Source organism: Zootoca vivipara, chromosome 2 (assembly GCF_963506605.1).
Source record: "Zootoca vivipara chromosome 2, rZooViv1.1, whole genome shotgun sequence".
NCBI classification, from domain to species: domain Eukaryota; kingdom Metazoa; phylum Chordata; class Lepidosauria; order Squamata; family Lacertidae; genus Zootoca; species Zootoca vivipara.
The window spans coordinates 69638536-69657967 of NC_083277.1; the positions used below are offsets into that span (position 1 = coordinate 69638536).

Here is a 19432-nt window from a genome sequence, read left to right on the forward strand (position 1 = left end):
GAAAAACTGTAGGTCTTAGCACTGTCTGTAACTGATGGAGCTTTCTCTAGAAGCTCTATCTGACTCTCTAGTAATAGACTACTTCTTTTGAAACACAGAATGCTTATTTAAATTGGTTTACAAAATGTTCCAGATACGAACAAAAAATAACAATGAATAATGCAAGTAATAAAATTAGATGGTTGGAAATTTTCCTAGACAAGGAAGACGAAAGGGATGTTGATGAAGGGATGCACCATCTAGTTCACAAATCAGCAATCTTCTTAATATTATTGTTAGTGGGATTTCAACATGTCTGGCAAACTAAACTCCAACTATTCCTGGGCATACTAGAGGACAGGTTAGCTGACTAAGCTGTCAGTCACTTTAGATGAAGAAACACTAGGTTTGATTTGCAGTGCACACACCCCTTGGAAGCACAGCCAAAGAGGTCAAATAATGGACATAGTTTGTTTCTAAGGAGGAAAAGAATGTAGTGAGGGTGGGGGATCATGACTGCTAGATGGCTGGTGACTATTGTTGAGGGGTGATTATCAAGATGAATAGCAAATTTATACAATTTATAGTTAGCCAAAAAAAAGACTCTATGCAAATAAAGGAGATTAAACAACAAGAGAGAAATAAGCAATGACTACTTTGCTTTTGCTTTTCATAAAGGAGAGTGGCTTGAAATGAGAGAGAGTGAGAAGGAATTGGAAGCTCCGGGGCAATTTTAAAATTATAAATATACTCAAATCCAGCCAACAGATATTCTCCATTCACTAATAGTAGAAGAGCCTTCTCGCCAAAAGCTATTGGGATGTACTCAAAAGCTTAGCCTGGGAATAGGGCACAGAGAAGGAAACAGCCCTTGTGCGGAAGTGCCTTTGGTGCTGAAATGATCAGAAAAGACTTTTACTTGTGGAGTTTGGGATTAGGCAGCATAGATCAAGGCATATACCACTTGCCTTCCCTAGTGCAGCACAAGTGAAAGAGAGGGATTGTCACAGCCCGCAGCTATAAAGGAAGGAAATTGTATTTCCACCAATAGAGAGCTGATATAGTCTTTTCTTGTCTAGTTGTAGAAAGGGTTGTAGAAAAATCCTAGTTTATGAGAAAGTATTTTATCAAACCTGAACAATTTCGGAGGTAAGATGCTGAATCGCGTCTTGTCTAAAATTTTCTTGATTCTGTTTCTTCCACCAGACACAGTGTTTGCTTTTATTTTCTTGTTTCCTTTCTCGCGTGGAAACATCTGTTCCACATCTCCAGGAATATCTGGGATGGAATAGCGATTATTTTTCTTTTCTGCAATTTTTGGAATATGAGGAACTCCATTCTTCTCCTGCCCTATCCTGCTAAGCAGCTCTTTGAACACTGTAGAAAAGAAAAGTCAAAATGTTACACATTCATTCACCCATTATTATTACTATTTATTATTATTAGGATTATGCTAAATCCTAAAAAGGAACATTTAAAAATGTGTTCCATTTTATAATAATTTTGCTTTTAATGATCCAAATCTGCAGCAAATGGCCGAAATCCTAAAGCATATATATTACCTTGAGAGAGCACAGCTTAAGATGCACAAAAATGAAAGAGAACATTAGGATTCAAAACTCTATAGAAGCTTTGGTGTGGGTCAATGTCAGTTTTTTTAAAAAAAAATTAATGTTTTATTGAAAACATAAATTTTCAACAGAGAAATATTATTTTAGTAGAAAAATAAAGTGGAGAAAAGGTGGAGAAAAGTCAAAAGAAAAGAAACACGTGCTTGAAGCTGTGGTACAATGCATCATATGGGTATATAAGTAGTATGGTTATTCAAACAAGTATAAAATTATTAACAAGTTTTATAATTTTTATAAATGCATTCCTGATATCATTATATTTCTCCATACACAATCTACGTCTAAAAGCTTTTAGATGTATATGGGTCAATGTCAGTTTGAGGTATGTATGATGTATAACAAATCAATGAATAGCCATCTCTAAGCTGAACCATCTGAGAGCCAGTCTGCATGTGGTGCCATGCTAAAATCTAGGCCAATCTGAAGAAGAACAAATATCCCCAGGAAAACCTGGTTTGTAATTCTGTTGAACACCAAGGTGGCCTATCATATTTAGACAGAAAACCTGACCTTAGCTCTTCTGCTCTTTGCCCTTCCTTGTCTATTCCCCTAACTTAAGTAGCAAGATTTGTTGAAGGTTTGGGTTACTTCAACATAGTTTTCACAATGAATTCTCATTCTCAACTTCATTTTATCCTAAAAGACTATTCAATGCAGTCCTAATCCAATATCTTTCTTCAAATATATTACTTATAACTAGTGATCAAATACTGGCCAGGATCCAAAGAGGTTTGAGAAAAAAGCAAAGGCTGAACTTTCCATTCTGATTTGCAGTCTCTTGCGCCTCACAGAATGCGGCTCTAGAATATCCTCAACCTTCAGGTTGATGTTTTAAAGAGTGTGTGAGAATGGGATTCAAAAGATCCCTTGGATCCCAGCCATTATCTCCTAAAAATTATTTTAGTGTGAAAACCAGAGTAAGAGCACACTAAAGTAATAGGAAAGATGTGGCTTAACTTATCTAAGAGGCTCCCTCTATTGTGCATCTGAGGTTGCAGAGTTAAGACTACATTCGCCATATAATTTATAGTTCAAATGCTTTTCCCCTGCTGCAAATGCTACAAGCAATTAAGTATTGATCGTTCACATTTTTGCTTCTTGGACAGCTCCAGCTATGTAAAATCAAGTTGTGCTATATGACGTGTAGATTTGAATAAGAGATTAAAATATAGCAGTAGGGTCTGGGTGGTGCTTTGGATAATAGAATATGGGGGAAAGAGTTAAACACAAAGCCATTAAATCAGCAAATAAAACTCCTGCCAAGGACTTCAGAAGACATTCATGAATTTTCATGAGCAAAAACAAGGCAAGCACCTTGAAGCCATTACATTTGACAAAAGAAACTTGGAATCCATCAATAGCCGCACAATGAATTAGACCAATTCATTTTGTAAAAACATCTCAAATATCTTGTCTCACTATGGTTTCTACTCATTCAGGGGGTGCCGATATTTCACTGATTAGCCCTTCCCAGACAAATTTCCAGCACCATATCCCATGCGAAGGATACCCTGACTTACAAGAGTAGCTTTTCCAAAGGCTGCAACAGAAGCGGGCAGGAAGGACACAATGATCACTTCAACTATATTTCACCATTACAATTTTTTCCCTTTAAGGTGGCTTGCACTTGTGACATATTTTGACTTCTATGTTGATATCAAACATATGAAAAGCATACTTGGATAAAGATTGTGACAAAATAGAAGGGGAGAGGAGGGAGAATCAGGTCCAAAAAAGCAGAAGTAATAGTTACCACTTATAGAGAGAAGTTCAAAGTCCCATAGGAAATTTTATGTTGGACTAAAATGTGAAGCTTTACTGTATGGCCTGTCACCTCTAGATGTAGGCCATCACTTTTGAAGTGCCACAGTAGACAAAATTCAGGATTTTGTATAGACCTTTAAGATGAGGACAGTGTCCTAAAACTGTAACTAGTCCTGTGCACCAAGAGTGATTTGAGCATACAGTAAGCCTGCAATTTATGTGAAAGTTATGTTGTGGGGGTCGCACATAAAGCCAAAATTGCGTACAACCAAAGCACATTAGTTTCAATGACAGATGGGGCTGCTAAAGCTGTTTTTCGCAGAGCCCTGCCCCCTTTCCTTTCCTTCTTTTTTTGCCACATGCCTAAAGCTGAATACACACAAGTGACAGCCTTACTGTATTTCTTAACCAGCACCTTCCTCCACCATCCCTTTGGTGTATAAAGGAAATTTAAAACTGGGTGGGTGGGAGCTTCAGAAGCAGCTTGGGAATGTAATGGGTGTGTATGCATGCAGTTCCTAAATTTTAAAGGAAAAAACTGTCAAAAAACCTCATGAACTCACTAAAACCCTCAAAGTATACAACGGTACTTATACAACGGTACTTACCAAAAATATTTGTTTTTACAGTGATGGAAAGATGAGTATTGTTTCTCAAGATTTCAGTGGCTTTTGCAAATGTAATATTCTCAAAGTTTTGTCCATTTACTTCCATTACCTTTAAAATAATGCAGGACAAGAGAATTTTGTTATAAAGAAAGACGGAATATTACCAACATGGAATCTTAATCCACTTTTTTTGAAATTCAGCTCTCTTCTAAAAATGTTTTGAAACCAGACTTATTTAATGCCTTAGAAGCAGGGTGGATAAAAATCAATGATTTTTTAAAAAAAATCAGATTTTTTTGATTTAAATCGGATTTTTTTGATTTAAATCGATTTTTTTGATTTAAATTGGATTTTTTTTAAATAAAATGCTTTTTGAGGAAAATATATTACCATCCAAAGGTTATTCCATCATGAAATAAAGATTAGTTTTTTAATTATGTAGAATAAGGTTGTATATGTTTAATTTTGGGGGTAAATAAATTCCATTAATCCATTCACAATGTCATGCTCTTCCAGAGGTTTTTGTTGGGCAGTTTCTCTGCCTACAAGATATTATCACAGATGCTTGCTTTTCTTTTGCAGTTCTCACAACTGAATTTGACTCAACAGAGATCACATGCCTCTTCTTCACAGCAAAAATGTTATAACATGAACAGAGTTGAGAAACTCTGTTCTACAAACCTATGAATACAGAAACAACCCCTTCAGTGCTAAGTTTCAAGAAGTTCAGTGAATAGAATAGAAACAATATTTTTCTGATTGTTTGGAGTGGACAGTATTTAAGTTTTTCATGTGTAGGCTGGGCTGACAGTCTAAGTTTCTTAAAATATATATATTTTGTTTTTGTTTAGCCAAATTAGTTAACAAACATAGATGTTTGTTTAAGCAAATAACATATGCTGTAATGTTATTGTTTCAGTTGAATAAATCTATTTAAATTGTTATTATTAAGGTAATGATTATTTTTCTCCTTCCTAAGTACAACAGTAAAGTTGTCCAAATATGAATGATTAACCTATTGAACTGGGGATAAAAAACTAATATGAAAAGTTGTTATTCTAAAAATCTTCATCTACTTGCATATTAAAGTTATACCAGCAAGAAATAGTCTTTATGTAGAAAACTGTGATTTAAATCAAGCCGTACTGACTAGTGATTTAAATCGTGATTTAAATCGTGATTTAAATCAGTTTGATTTAAATCAAATCCACCCTGCTTAGAAGTTACAAAAGCAGCATTTTACAAAACATCATGGTAGAAAGAATTGCTCCCCTGCTTAGACTGTTTACGTATCTTTGTATTTCACTTTCAAATGTTATATTTCCATTTGACTACCATAACCAACCCTGAGAATAATTTGTGTTTTTTTTCACAATATAAATTTCTCATCATGTTATGGAGGCAAAACTATTGATTTAGAAAACAGGTCGAACCATCATTAAACAAACCAAGGAACATGGGAGGGATGTGGTATGAAAAGTGTGGTTTTAGCCGAGATCTCTAAACCAGCCCAACACAACAAATATCTGAAGTCGATTTCTTTGGTTGTATATACTTCACTTAACCAAAGCAGATACATATATGATTGTAAATGAGACACCGGGTTTTACTTTACCTGATCACCACGTTTAAGCCCAGCTTCTGCTGCTTTGCTTCCTGGTTCTACTGTCTCCACAAAAATACCAAAACATTTTTCACTTCCTCCAAGGAGGCTGAAGAAAAGTGGGGAGTCTCTAGAAGGCTTCTGCAATGTGATTTGTCTCCATTTTGCCTTGGCTGCACAGGCGATGTTTAGTAATCTGAGGTGCCCCTTCATTTTCTGTAAATTGTCAAACACATGAATATCTCCCATCTAGAATTAGGTGACACCAAATCATGTAATGGTGAAATTACACAGAACTACCTCATCGCCTGATCACATAAACCCATAACTGTGCCATGAAACAGCATTATCTGTATTATCTCTATAATAAAAAGCCATTTGAAAGAAATTTGCAGTGCTCAGTTAAAACCTTCTACAAATGTTTTTGATATAGTAAGAGTTGCTTTTAAAAATGCATGATGCAGCACAAAATTCAATTTATTTAGGTTCCTACCGCATTTTCCAAGTTTTTTTCAAATTCTTCCAAAAAACGTGTCATGGCTGGATCTCCCTCAAAATCATTAAAATGGTTGTTCACCCACAAAAGTACAACTCGGGTAACCTAAGAACAAGTACATATGTGAAGTTAATACAAGTTTTATTTGTAAGAGGAAATTAGGTTGCTATTCTTCATAGTTTTGGCACTAACAACCATTCAAGTGGCTTTTGTACCAACTATATACCTTTCCACTCTATTAGCCAATTTGTCTGTGCTTTTATACATTTTTAAAAAAATAAAATGACTATCTTTGTTACTATAGAGAACAGGCCTACAACTCAACACCTGGAGTACTATCTTTCTTCCATGGTTTTCTTATGAATCAATATTTCAAAGTTGCTGTCCTTGCAAAATATTTGTCATTTGCAATGGCTGCTTCTATGAAACTTACACTAATAAAGCTAGAATTTCCATCTTCATTTTTTTGACTGAGTAGCCAATTGGGCTATAAAATTACTGCACAACTGGCAGTCTGTCAGATACCTTGTCACTTTAAAACAAAAAAATGTTTTTCAAGAGATCTATCCAAGTTCTCTAACCGCATAAAATGTTACTTCCTGTTCTGAGGGCAATGCCTTTATATGTGTAAACGTATAATGATATACAACTTCTGAGGTCATACTAATTATGACTACAGTAATTCTTTTTTAGTGATAATCATTTTAATTGGGATATCTCTTAGCTGAAAATTAAAACAGTGACTAGCTCATGGATGTGAACTGAAATACCTAGGCATAAAGATGAAGCAAGACTTTTATTAGGCAATAGAAACTTTTACCAACTGCAAGTTAATACTGCCAGCCTTAAAATATTTAGGAATATTGCCTGCTCTCAGCATTCTCTGAATTTAAAACAATGTACATGCTTTATTATTACTACAATTTTTATATAGTGAATACATTATTTTTCAGATGATTTCTAAGTTCTCTGTGTTTCACAGTACTGTAAGTCACCACACCAAGAAGTTCAGATAGACTTCGTAAGGAAGAGTGACCCACTGTGAGGCAACTGTGAAGATGGCAAATTCTACGACATGGATCCTTAGGAAAGGAACCAAAAATAAAACTGTCAATGTCACAATGCCAGTACACAAATCTATTTTGAGACCACAAATTTCTGAACTCCCCCCCCCTAACTGTACAATGTCCTTTTTGAGGTAAGGCAGCCAGAACTGTACCTATATTGTACAGGTTGGGGGGGGGGGAGTTCAGAAGAAGTTAACCAAAATGATCAAGGAGATGGGGCAGCTCCCTTATGATTATAGCATTTGGGACTTTTTAATACAGAAAAAAGGCAAGCAAGAGGTAATACAATAGATGTTTATAAAATCGTGCACAGCATGAAGAAAGTGGATAGAGAAGCTTTTCTTCCTCTGCCATAACACCTGAACCTGAATGTTGAAAGATTCAGGGCATTGCACATAGTTAAAATGTGGAACTCACTCCCACAGGAGGAAGAAATGACCACCAGCTGGGGGCTTTAAAGAGAATTGGACAAATTCAAGGAGGAGGAGACTATCAATGGATACTAGCCATAACAGCTACGCTCTGCATCTGAATGCCAGTTGTGTGGGCTTCACACAGGCATCCAGTTGACCACTGTGAGAACTTGATGCTGGCCTGGATAGGCCACTGACCTAATACCACAGGCTCTTCTTATTTCCAGTACAAGAAAATTACCAATCAGTGTTTGGTTATCTCTCATCTAGAAACTAACCTTGTCCCTGAGACTGTCTAATTGAAACCATTCCAATAGTTTATCCCCAACGTCCAGGGGGCTTGCCAAAAATGTCCTGTATGTTAAGAGAAAGTCTTCAATGTATGTTGGATCCACAATAGAATGTTCTTCTATTAAATGTGTAATCAGGCGTTCAGGTGTTGCCTTAAAAACAATAGAAGGCAGTTAATAAAATAATTCCACAAAAACAACATACCATTTTGTAATATCACTACCAAGCCATATTCCTAACTTTCATCCTAGACACATATTTATTTTCATAATACTTCCTGCATACCAATATAGCATTACAACTCAGATCTATGTCTGTAAAGACTATATTGTTGAGTGATGTTAATTGTCCAGGGGCATATTATTTCTACAATATATAGCCATTTGACTGCATAAGAACTGAACTTCTATGAAAATGAGAAACTAGATCACTTAGTTATGAAACTGAAAAATGCTATATAATAAAGCAACTTCTTTGTAAGGTTATGTTTTTGATCACCTTAATGACAATGTGTCCTTTCCTGGTTCCACTGCGGTCCAGCTCTCTGTGCTCTTTCACCATAACAATTTCTCCTTCTTCTTCAACCTTGTGTGTATTTTTTTCAACATGGTTCAGAATTCTCCAGTAATCCTGCTGGGCTATACATACAAACTATCCAAAATAATAGAGGGGTATAAATACACAAGCAAACTGTTTTGTTTTTTAAAATCCATCAGTCAAGCCTAGAGACATATAACATAATTATGGGAAAATGTAATTAGAAATCAATCTGTTTCCATCTTGTTCAACCTCATAATTTATTTATTTTTGTAATACCTTCGGAGATTACTACAACTGATACATATAGATAAGAAGTCTAGAGGAGAACTTGAATTCAAAAAGTAAAACTGTCCTGAGCTCATTTCAGCAGACTTTGATATATAAATAGGGAAAGCAGTGGTTCCTGTTTGCTGAATAACCTATGCTATGAGCAAGAAAGCTGTAAGTGGTTACCATTAGTCAAAACTGCACTATTTTATTTCTAGAATGATTAATTAAATAGAATTTTTAATGAGAAAATGGAAGGATGTTTTACTATGAAGTTATCTTACCTGGCAGTCATCTACTTTGGTCCGAACTACACCATTCATATATTGCTTTTCCAGAGAGGGAGTAATCCCAAAACTATTTCCCATACAGAGACTTTCCGTTTTCCCATCTCGATGGCTGATTTCCACTGTGCCATTTAAAATAACATACCAAGAATCCAGCTAGAAAGAAAACCCAATAAAAGCATTTCAGTTATCTTAAGCATCCAACTGTCTCAACAATAAGCTAAACAGAAGGCTCAATGGATGCTTAGTATGCCTCTGCAACAGCAATATAACCATGGGGGTAACAATAAAAATGATTAATTTAGTAGTAATGTTAACAACCGGTACCCATCTTCCATGACCTGATCAGGAAGAAACACAGAGATGAATGAGATATTCAGACAGAAATCCTTAATTAGGATTCTCATCCTAATGTAAGATTCAGGATGGGTATTGTTGCTTGAGTTCAAAACATTCATCAGGTTCATCTGAGAAACTATGGCTTGGTTCGCATGGCGCATCTTAGTTACAAACTCATGGCTAGTGAGAAGAGAACTTAACCATGAGCCCAGATCCAGATCATTGTGATTCAGGAATAAAAAAGACCAGGGAGGAACAAAACAGCTGCAATCACCTCTCTGGGAGCCCACGTTTGCACAGTTTCACTAAGCCATAGTTTGCGTTACCATGATGTACAAACCAGGTGTATATCTAAGGGATAGAAACATGGTTTGACATTTGAAATAAGCTAGCAGTGGGTCATAAAAACCCATGAAATGTTTTTGGAGCTTTTGATAATATGCAATGACACTGGGGAGTTATGAACTGCTACATATGCTGTAAAACTGAAAACATTTCACCCTTATCTGCATGGCAAAAATATATGTACTATAGGTGTTTGATGATCATATAGCAACATGATCATGGCATGCATTATGCAATACTTACTTCTTGCCCATCATTAAGAATGATGGCTCCTGCTTGTTCTACAACTTCAAATATCATCACTGAGCAGAGTTCTCTCCTTACAGACATAGTCATGTTTGCAAATGCTGGAAGCTGGTGCATGAATTCCAGTAATTGTTCTATAAGAACAAAAATAAATATATGTTAGAAACAAAGCAAGGCAACATTTAGTTAAGTTTCACTATCATGCAGGTTGGTATTATTTAATATATCAAAAATGGATTTCAATCTGTATTTGTGTCACTCATCAATTTATGTTAGTTAAGAAGAGTTGCTACAATGACTTGGAATCAAAGAGGACTTTCCGCATGCAAAGGCATCTTCTACTAAAAAATGGGACTTTTGAATGAGAAAAAATGAAACTTATTATGAAAGCAGAAGCATGAGAACTGCTATAGAGCTATTTTAGCATTATGCAAACTCTTGTGAAAGACTTTGCAAAACTGTGCCAGCAACTATTGTCCTATTACTCATAGTTATTTGGATCCAACCCCATGTTAATAGTACACAAGGAGATAAGTGAATAAGAAATGGCAGTCCAGTGTTAGATTGGCCCAATCTGCACACTTGGAAGAACAAGATGCTTGGGTCCTATATGCATAGGAATTGATAACATTTAGTGGGTGGTTGCTTCCCCTGCCTAGACATTCACACACAATCTATATATTTTATGCAATATATGAGGTTAGCTATAGCTAAAAAAGACATAGGGAATATGTGTAAATAGATAATGTCTATACAAGTGAGACCTGCAACAAAGCAACGTGAACTGTTTCAGTTCAGAGTTTTAGCCAGACAGACACGCTCTCTTCAAGGACTCTCAGTTCCATTCTCTCCCTCTCCAAATGTCAACCAAAATGGCTGGGGCTCTTTTGTGGGAGGGGTCATTCTTTTGTTTTGTATTTAAATATACTTCTGCAAACCTTAGGGTTCTCCAAAGCCTGCTAGTATCTCTCTCATATATGCCAATGGTGCCACTTTGGCTACATAAGGATTGGCACTGTGTGTGTGTGTGTGTGTGTGTGTGTGTGTGTGTGTGTAAAAAATAAGCTACTATATCAGCTTGTCATTAACTTTCAAATTACTAGATTATTAGGGATAATTTGTTGAAACTATGTAGAAGTACTTTCTTTTTATGTCTTACCAATGTCATCATCTGTTTTGTCAGCAGGTTCCTTTTCAAGGCATTCCCGTACAACATCTCGCCCCAGCAGTGGATCTGAAGTTCTGTCAATGTCTTCATCTTCTTCTTCATCGTCTTCAGAATCAACTGGTGCTTCTGGGAGACCAGTTAGATCTACATCTCCCATCTCACTTTCAGTAGCCTGTACATAAAATCAATGCAAGTTGATGATTTAAGCATTTATTATCTGCAACTAGGCCATGTCATATGATGCAGGTAAATTTAAACTCAAGCTAGGCAAGGTCAGCTAACCTCAGCAGATCCAGCTTGTTCTCTGAAAGGTTCAGAGTTTCTTTGAATATGTGGGGAACATAAAACTCAGCCCTTCAAGAGACTCTCAACAGTCCATCTAAGCACCAGCTCATTTGATTCCTATATGGCTAATATATATAGAAAACTCCTGGCAAGTAAGGTCAAGTGCCAGTTTAAAAATAGAATGATTTAGCATTTGTACAATCTAGCACTTTGTACAATGCAGCAGCATTTCCTTTGACAAAAGGTTTTGTCAATCAGAATAACCCTTTATACAGTAGCTTGTATTTTTAAAATAATAATAATATTGTAATAAAGGTACAATTCAATTTATGGAACACTAAATCAGAACAGTAAAAGCAACCAAAAGTTGTAAAGTAAATTCAGATAACATTCAAGAACATTGGGAGCTCCTTTTTGCTCTCATGTGTATCTGAGAACTTTCAAAAGCTTCTGACTGAGCACACTGAACTTCAAATTCTTTCTCTACAGATATAGTTTAAAGTTTAAGTAATCTGATGTTATATGTTCTTTGGTGATTGACAGGTGCCCTCCAGCCACCTGTCAAAGTGGTCTACAGCAGGTTGTCTACTTCTGGATTCGGCTGTCCAGCTGGACCTAATTCCCCATCCCTGATCTATATATTAAAGGAATAGTCTCTTCCTCAGAGAAAGAAGAAACATTCAGAAAATGTAAATGGCTATTCAGGGATCCAGTCTTAGAGCATCAGTAGTGTTTAACCAAAGAAGATGGAGGCAACTGAGAGATCACTTGGAGTCCCAAGTATAATATTTATTTTAATATCTGTGAGATAAGATACACAAAGGAATCTATCTACACCTTTGTAGCCACCACATCCTCTTTCAGTAAGTTCCATGAAACTTCCTGTCAAGGGGACTCCCCCCATCATCCTGACCAGCACTTCGCCCAGCAACAGCGCTAGCAGCGGGTCAGGGGGAAGCGGAATGGAGGAGGGAAGGCTCAGCAAGGCATCAGAGCCCTGGCAACGCTCTGGGGAACAGATGGTGGAGGAAGGGCTCAGCGAGGCATCAGAGCCCCTGCACCACTCTGGCCAACAAGTGGAGGAGCGATGGCTCAGGGAGGCGTCAGAGCCCAGGCACAGCTCCAGCCGGCAAAGGGAAGAAGGGGCACCGCTCCTTCCGGCGCCCGAACTGAGGCGCGCGCCCAAACGCAGGGCTAAGGTGCGGCATTTTGGGGTGCCCAGGTTATTATGCTGGCCCCAAAGCAGATGGGCGCCATTGCCGGATTCTGAGAGTGACTAGGAGGTCATGTTTTCTGCTATCTCTGCACTGTAAATAGTATGCACAATAAAACCTTTAAAGACGTATTGGAGCGTCTTTACTTGGGAGTAGCCGCAACAACTCCCTAAAACTTACATATTTTGGTCTAGTAATTTCATGATAAATAATTTTGATGCAGAAAAAACGATCAAATGATCAGAGTCTCAAATTCACACAAAGCAGTAGCTGCAGTGATCAGCATGGACAGAACAAATACTGTATCTGTCCCATTAGCTCATAGCTGCCAAGTTATCCCTTTTTTTAAGGGAAATTCCCTTATGCTGAATAGGCTTCCTTGTGAGAAAAGGGAAAACTTGGCAGCTATGCATTAGCTATGATGAAATCCAGTTGCAGATCAATTTTGTTAACATATGGTTATAGGGCAAGTGCCCTAAGCAATTTAAAGAGGGCAAATAAATATGGAAACAAATGTCCTTACTACATGACAACAGAAAGAGATTCAGTTACATGATTATCAACCTATACAGCAGATGGAAAGCAATAAAAACATTCCAGTTCTGCTGTTGTAAACATGAAATAGAAGGAAGACACATTGATTATGAGCTAAGAAAGTAATAACTTTTTCTGAAACAGTACTGATAATATTTATTTAAAATGTTTGCTGCAAGGATTATGCTGTCAAATTAACATTTGAAAAAGACCTCAACCCTACACATAATTTATTGTGCATGTAAAAACATTCACTCTGTGCCACATTCAGTTCAAGTAAGCAGTGCATAGGTCAGTTTCTCCACATCTGTAAGTAAATCATAGACCAGAGAGTTGTTACACCTTGGACTTTAAAACTGAGGTCCTGGGTCTATTCAAAATAGATATGGGGTTACATTCACTGACTTCTTTTACAGTCATCCTTAATAGCAATAGTGTGAGGTGACAGAACCATTACTTTAACAGCTGATTCCCCCAACCACACAGAGATTACATAAAAGTGTCAGCTTCAATACATACATTATCAAGGATATCAGATAAAAGTTATAATAATCCATGTAAATGCATGCATCCTGCATATGTAGACTTTGGAATGTTAGCACACAATCTTTGGAGACTATAGATGGACTTTTTGATATTCTGATACACTCTGTTAATTGATTTTATGTACATTTGGATGGAATAAGCCTTATTTAACATTACTTTTTAAAACTCAGTCTATCATTGTGCACTGCTTAGGGAAAATCTACAGTAGATGTAGTAGATGACAAAACAATTAAAGCATATCAATTATGCCAAGGTCATCCACTGTCACTTAATGTACTTTAGGGAACATTAATTATTCACCTATAGTGGATCAATGATGAAAATAACATCAGAGATATATTTAGATACAGACTAAACAGAAGTGAAATAATTAAGTTGCTTTTTATAGAATCCAGCCTATATCAAAGAAGCTGTGTGACCTACTCCACAAAATTAATTTGGAAGAGGGGGTGGAGCTAAATGTTAAATGCACATGTGCATAACAAGAACCAAACAGGAACAAGTGATTTCAGGAGCAAGAAGTAGCAAGGAGGAATAACATAATCTTTCCCACTTCTATTGCTTTCCCTGCCCACCACTTTTCCTTAAAACTTGGTTGGATTGTGTTCAGACTAATAGAGAAATTACCCTGTAATTTATGAAAGACTCATGATCTGCTGGATATTGTCTTACCACCTAGTTCTATGCTTGTTGAAATCTAACCAGTTACAGTAGACTTGCTGCTAGATAAGCATACATAGGACTTCAGCCTTAATCAGGCCTCTTAACTTTGACAACTCCTTTGTTATATATAAAAAATAAAAATACAGCACATCCAAAAGGCTTCAGGGGAAACACAAATGGTGGGCAATTTGTTGCTCATCAGCTAACCTTGTGAAAACTCTGGTTGGAAAAGTCTGGTCATTTTCTATCCACCACTACATGAATCTCCTATACAACATGGGGCTGGAAATATTCTAGGACATTTCCCAAGGTATTCCATGGCTTAGAAATGCAAGGTTCATCTCTACGAATCTGTCATGTTTAACCCAGCTGTGTAATCTTTTTTTTCTTTTGTCTTTCTTTTTTAAAGCTCACGTACATAGACTCTATGTATGTGGGTCCCGCTGGAGCGGTTTGCCAGCAGCGGCGCTGCACAGCGTGCATGTGTGTAGCGCGCATGCGTGCATGGTAACGTCACACATGTACGCCGCGTGGTGACGCGCCACCCCTGGGTGCCGCAGCGGCTTCCTCCACCCCCGCTAGTGAGTGTTCAGTGGTTTGGGACTCAGGACACCAAACACCTCTGATTGTATCCTAAATCTCAGTTGATACATTGCTTCTTTAGACATGGAAAAAACCTCCATTGGTTACAATAGCCAGGTATCACTTGAATAATGACATAGTATCACAAACACTGATTTTATTATTATTTCAGTAAGATTTTAACTTGAAGCAAACTACATCATTATCTTCCAAATCAAAACTTTAATATTCCTCTGTTCTTGCTGAACCCAACATATTACTTTATTCATTGCGTTGTCAAACTTTAAAAGTACATGATAGCAATCTTATGCTTCTGCTAGCATACAGGGGTTCAACCATTTAAGTCCTTCCTCTTCTTATGAGAATGTTAAAACAAATTTTGGACTTACTTGGTAGATGTCAGATAAACTGCTACTCCCAGAATCACTAGCAATGCTGCAACCAGACTGACTTGAGGGGACATGTGTCACCTGTGGATGTTGACCATCTGTGAGATGCATCTTGGTCAGGTCTGCAGGAAGCTGGAAGCAAAAGTGCAATGCAAGGGAAGTTAAATAGGCTTTCAATTTCAAGCAATTCATGCTGTGTTTAACTTGATATAACTTAATGCTGGCTGAGAAAACGCAATATACGTTGGTTTTATTTTTTATTTGGTTGAAATATTGTCAGTTACCAACTACATATTAAGCCTCACTGAGTTTAGGAAAACAACTTACAGTGAAAACCTGTGCATGTAAAAATTGCACTGGCTGCCAATTTGCTAAGTTCAAGGTGTTGGTTTTGGTTTACAAATTCCTACACTTCTTGGGAGCAGAAAAGCTAAAAGAGTATCCTACCCTCTACATACTCAATTGGTCATCTCTCTCTAGAGATGAGGGTTTCCTGCAGATATCATCTTATCAAGAGATGTATTCCATAAGATATATAAATCTGTTCTTCAGTGTGGTGGCACCTAACCTTTGAAACTCGTTCCTCTTATACATCAAATAGGCACAGTCTCTATTGCCTTTTTGGTGCCAATTAAAGGCCTTCCTTTTTAAAACAAGCCTTTCAAAAGGAGATCAATATCCTAGGCTATACCTGTATTGAGTAGGAAATGAATTTTACATATGAAATTGTTTAATTGTTTTTATATAATGGAATTGTTTTCATTGGCTATGTTTTTACGGTGAAATTGTTCTGAGATGTTTTATGGGAAGTGTTTCATAAATTGGATCAAATAATAATAAATCCTTTGTATGCAAGTGGTTCCACATTGTAGCCTAAACGCCTCCATTTTCCAGTGCTGGGAAACAATAATACTTCAGTAGCCTCTGCTGCCACATGCTTCTTTGCAAATACATTCTGCAAACATCTGTTACTATCACATTATGCAACAATTATTCGTACAGTGTGTTTGGCATAATACAAAAGTGTTAACACAATAAATATAAGGGAGGAACCACTACCTGAAATGATTATCTGTAATTTAATTACAATAATAAAATATTTAGTTGAGAAGCAGAATGACAGCTATTAAGATGCTGTGTTCATCTGAGCCTCTGCTCCAAATGTTGTATAAGAAGAAGAGACTCTTCAGTGGAAAGATTTAAAGCACATCTTGAGTTAACTGAATTTAGCACGTTTCAAAACAACCAGCTTAAAACTGTATTTCTTTTTTAAAAGAAGAGAAAATCATAACTGTGAACAGAAGCAATGTGCTCAGATTGAGAATCTGCAAGTAGTATTTTTCTGAACACCTGCTAAAGAACAGCAGATGCGAATTAGTGAACATGTTCCAAGGACATTAGGAAGTTTCCAGATTTGAATAATAGTTTCAAAAGCCAGCTAACAGATTGGCCAGAATGTCAGACTGCTTATATTAAAGAAAGAAAGCAAAGGGGGGGAAATAAATCCCCTGGCTGAGAATTAATTGGCTTTCTGTCAGCACATTAGATGAGATCCTGGCATATACTTGCATGACCTCTTTATGTAATCACAAAGGCAGCTCTGAAGCAAGACAACCTACATTTACTAACTCCTAGGTATTCTATTTGGTGTGTGTGTGTGTGTGTGTGTGTGTGTGTGTGTGTGTGTGTGTGTGTGTGTGTAAATACTAAATTCAGTAGCACCTGCATGTCTACCATTCTAGAACATTGAAGGTGAGCAGACATAAATGCCTATTAGCCAACATCATCACATAGTCAACTTATCTTTAAATAAATATATCCATGACATATCTGCCAATATTTTATCTTATATTCTGCCTGTAAGATTTCCATAGCAAGTTACAAAATAAAACATTTAATGAAATATGTCAACAATTATGCACTGGCCATTAACTGAGATGCAAAAAACTTAAGTTATTAAAGGGGGGACACAACCCCCCCCTTTAATCTAGTGCATGAATGCATGGCTAATTATTTTGGGGAGGGGGTATCACAGTTAGGGCACCACCCAGAGAACACATTGTCCTAGATAGCCACGCCCTTCATCTTTGAAGGCAGTGAGGTTCAAAGCAGAGGCTCCAAAGATCCTAACTATTTGGAGGTTCATTGGAAGCAGATGATACCAATATCCCAGACCATTTAGGGCAGGAGTCAGAAACCTGTGGTCTTCCAGATACTGTTGGACTACAACTCCTATCATCCCTGACCACTGCCCATGCTGGCTGGGACTGAAGAGAGTTGGGAGTTCAGCAACATCTGGAGAGCTAGTTTCTCATCCCTGATTTATGGATTTACTTATGTACATAAACAAACCTAAAACCAGTAAAGATGCTTAAATCACCAGATAAATATGGTAGCAAGTATATTTTCAACCAGCTGCAAGTTTCCAAAGACAACCCCATGTAGAATGCAACATTCTAACCTGAAATGTTATCATGGCATGATTCACCAAAGCAAGATCATGTTTCTTCGAGAAGGGCTAAAGCTGCAGTACCTATTGAAGTAGGTGAAAGTTGCCATGGATGTTATTTGGGCATCCATTAGCAAGGCTTTATTAAAAGTTAAAAGTTAAAATAGTGGACTGGACTCTTCAGTGGACCGCAACTTCATTTAACAAGTGGCTGAATCTCATTTGCATGGTCAACTGTACCACATAACACCAACACCATTTCTCTGGATGCTATTACAGTGAAATCTAAAAATATTTGCTATTTTAAAGAAAATAAAATTCAGATGCAGTATACATTTATTGGATATCATTTTAAAAAGTTGGCTTTATATTTCTGACTGAGCGAATGAGTAGTTATCACTGTAGGCAGAGCTACATTTCCCTCAAGACAGAATCAGTATTTTATGTTCAGTTGACAAGTGAATCCAAAATTACTCCTCTTCTCTTTATAAACTAAAAGAATTCAGATTGTAATAGATTCTGCTAGAAGCATATTGGTCCCTCCTCTTTATAAACCAGTAGTTGGCAACATCCATGCTGAACAGTGTGGTACCAAACAGAATTTGTATTGTGGGTGAAAGAGACTGCATGAGTTATTTTTAAGAAAACAGACTAATAAATCTCCAAAGCTGAAATGAGGTGCATGAATGCACCAAATGCCCTATTTGAGACAAGCAACCTTTGTACTGCCTGCCATTTTTAACATAAATCTCTGCCTCTATTTTATATACATCACATTTATTATCCACACATATTGAGCTGCCTTTCATACCTCACTATGTTGAACCGCACTGATATGATGAATTTGTAACAAGATGGTAGCAGTTGTGAAAATGAAATGTAGGATAAGGTTTGAGCCCATGTTTACTCAGTATAATATAGCATATTTATTCAACTGTGAATGTTTCAAATGAGGGATTGTGTAAACCAAAGACATGTTTTCCAGGAGCAGATTTGCCCTCTCCAGCCAAATCATTACCTGCATCAAGAATTCTTATAATAATGCTGCAAACACACAATTATTTGTTCAGCTGCCTGAACAATGAAATATTGTTCTACTGCTATCCTTACCACTAGAAACCTTGCAGATCCTACTGTCCATTGCCTTCCCTAAAGCTGTATTTATTGCAAGAACAGTACTTCTTTTTCCTAATACTGCATGCAAGTTACAACTCTAGGATTAGTGATTTTCTCTATATATTCTGGCTACTCTACTCATTCTAGCTACTCTACTCTTCTTGGTTCTATGGCACATCCAAATGGACCTCATTTAAACAACTTCTCATGTTGCCTATATCTCTGCTACTTGATGCCCAGTCTGAAAGACTGTCTCCCCTACCTATTTTCCTCTATTTTCCTGGCCTAATCAGTATAAGAAACAAATCCTGAAATTACTCAAGAATAGCAAGCCAACTCCTAGATTGCTAAATTAGCTCTGCACCGGGCTACTTGCCAACCACATTTCTTTGGAATACAGTCACTTTTTGTTTTATTGGCTCCAGACTTCCTGCATCAAACAGACAAATCTTTTCAAGAATAGTTATTTGCACCTTATAACTGTGGGTTTATAGGGGGACAATTGCTCCATATATACCAAGTATACTTAACAGGGGACTGGACCAAAACACAAATAGGTAGTTCCCACACATCTTGCTGCCAATGTCAATGTAGCCCAGTGAACAGTGAC

General features: G+C 37.0%; 1 protein-coding gene across 6 annotated transcripts in view; it reads right to left on the minus strand.

Annotated features, from left to right (window-relative positions):
* RAPGEF6 (Rap guanine nucleotide exchange factor 6) overlaps positions 1-19432 on the minus strand; it is a 144721-nt gene that overhangs the window by 38992 nt on the left and 86297 nt on the right. For all 6 annotated transcript variants that reach the window (XM_060271679.1, XM_035105426.2, XM_035105427.2 and 3 more), the window contains 10 exons: positions 15258-15389; positions 11036-11216; positions 9874-10010; positions 8944-9102; positions 8351-8503; positions 7840-8004; positions 6079-6186; positions 5598-5801; positions 3983-4091; positions 1113-1356 (listed from right to left, as the gene is read on the minus strand). In XM_060271679.1, coding sequence (XP_060127662.1) covers positions 1113-1356; positions 3983-4091; positions 5598-5801; positions 6079-6186; positions 7840-8004; positions 8351-8503; positions 8944-9102; positions 9874-10010; positions 11036-11216; positions 15258-15389 — 1592 coding nt within the window. The remainder of the gene's footprint in view (positions 1-1112; positions 1357-3982; positions 4092-5597; positions 5802-6078; positions 6187-7839; positions 8005-8350; positions 8504-8943; positions 9103-9873; positions 10011-11035; positions 11217-15257; positions 15390-19432) is intronic.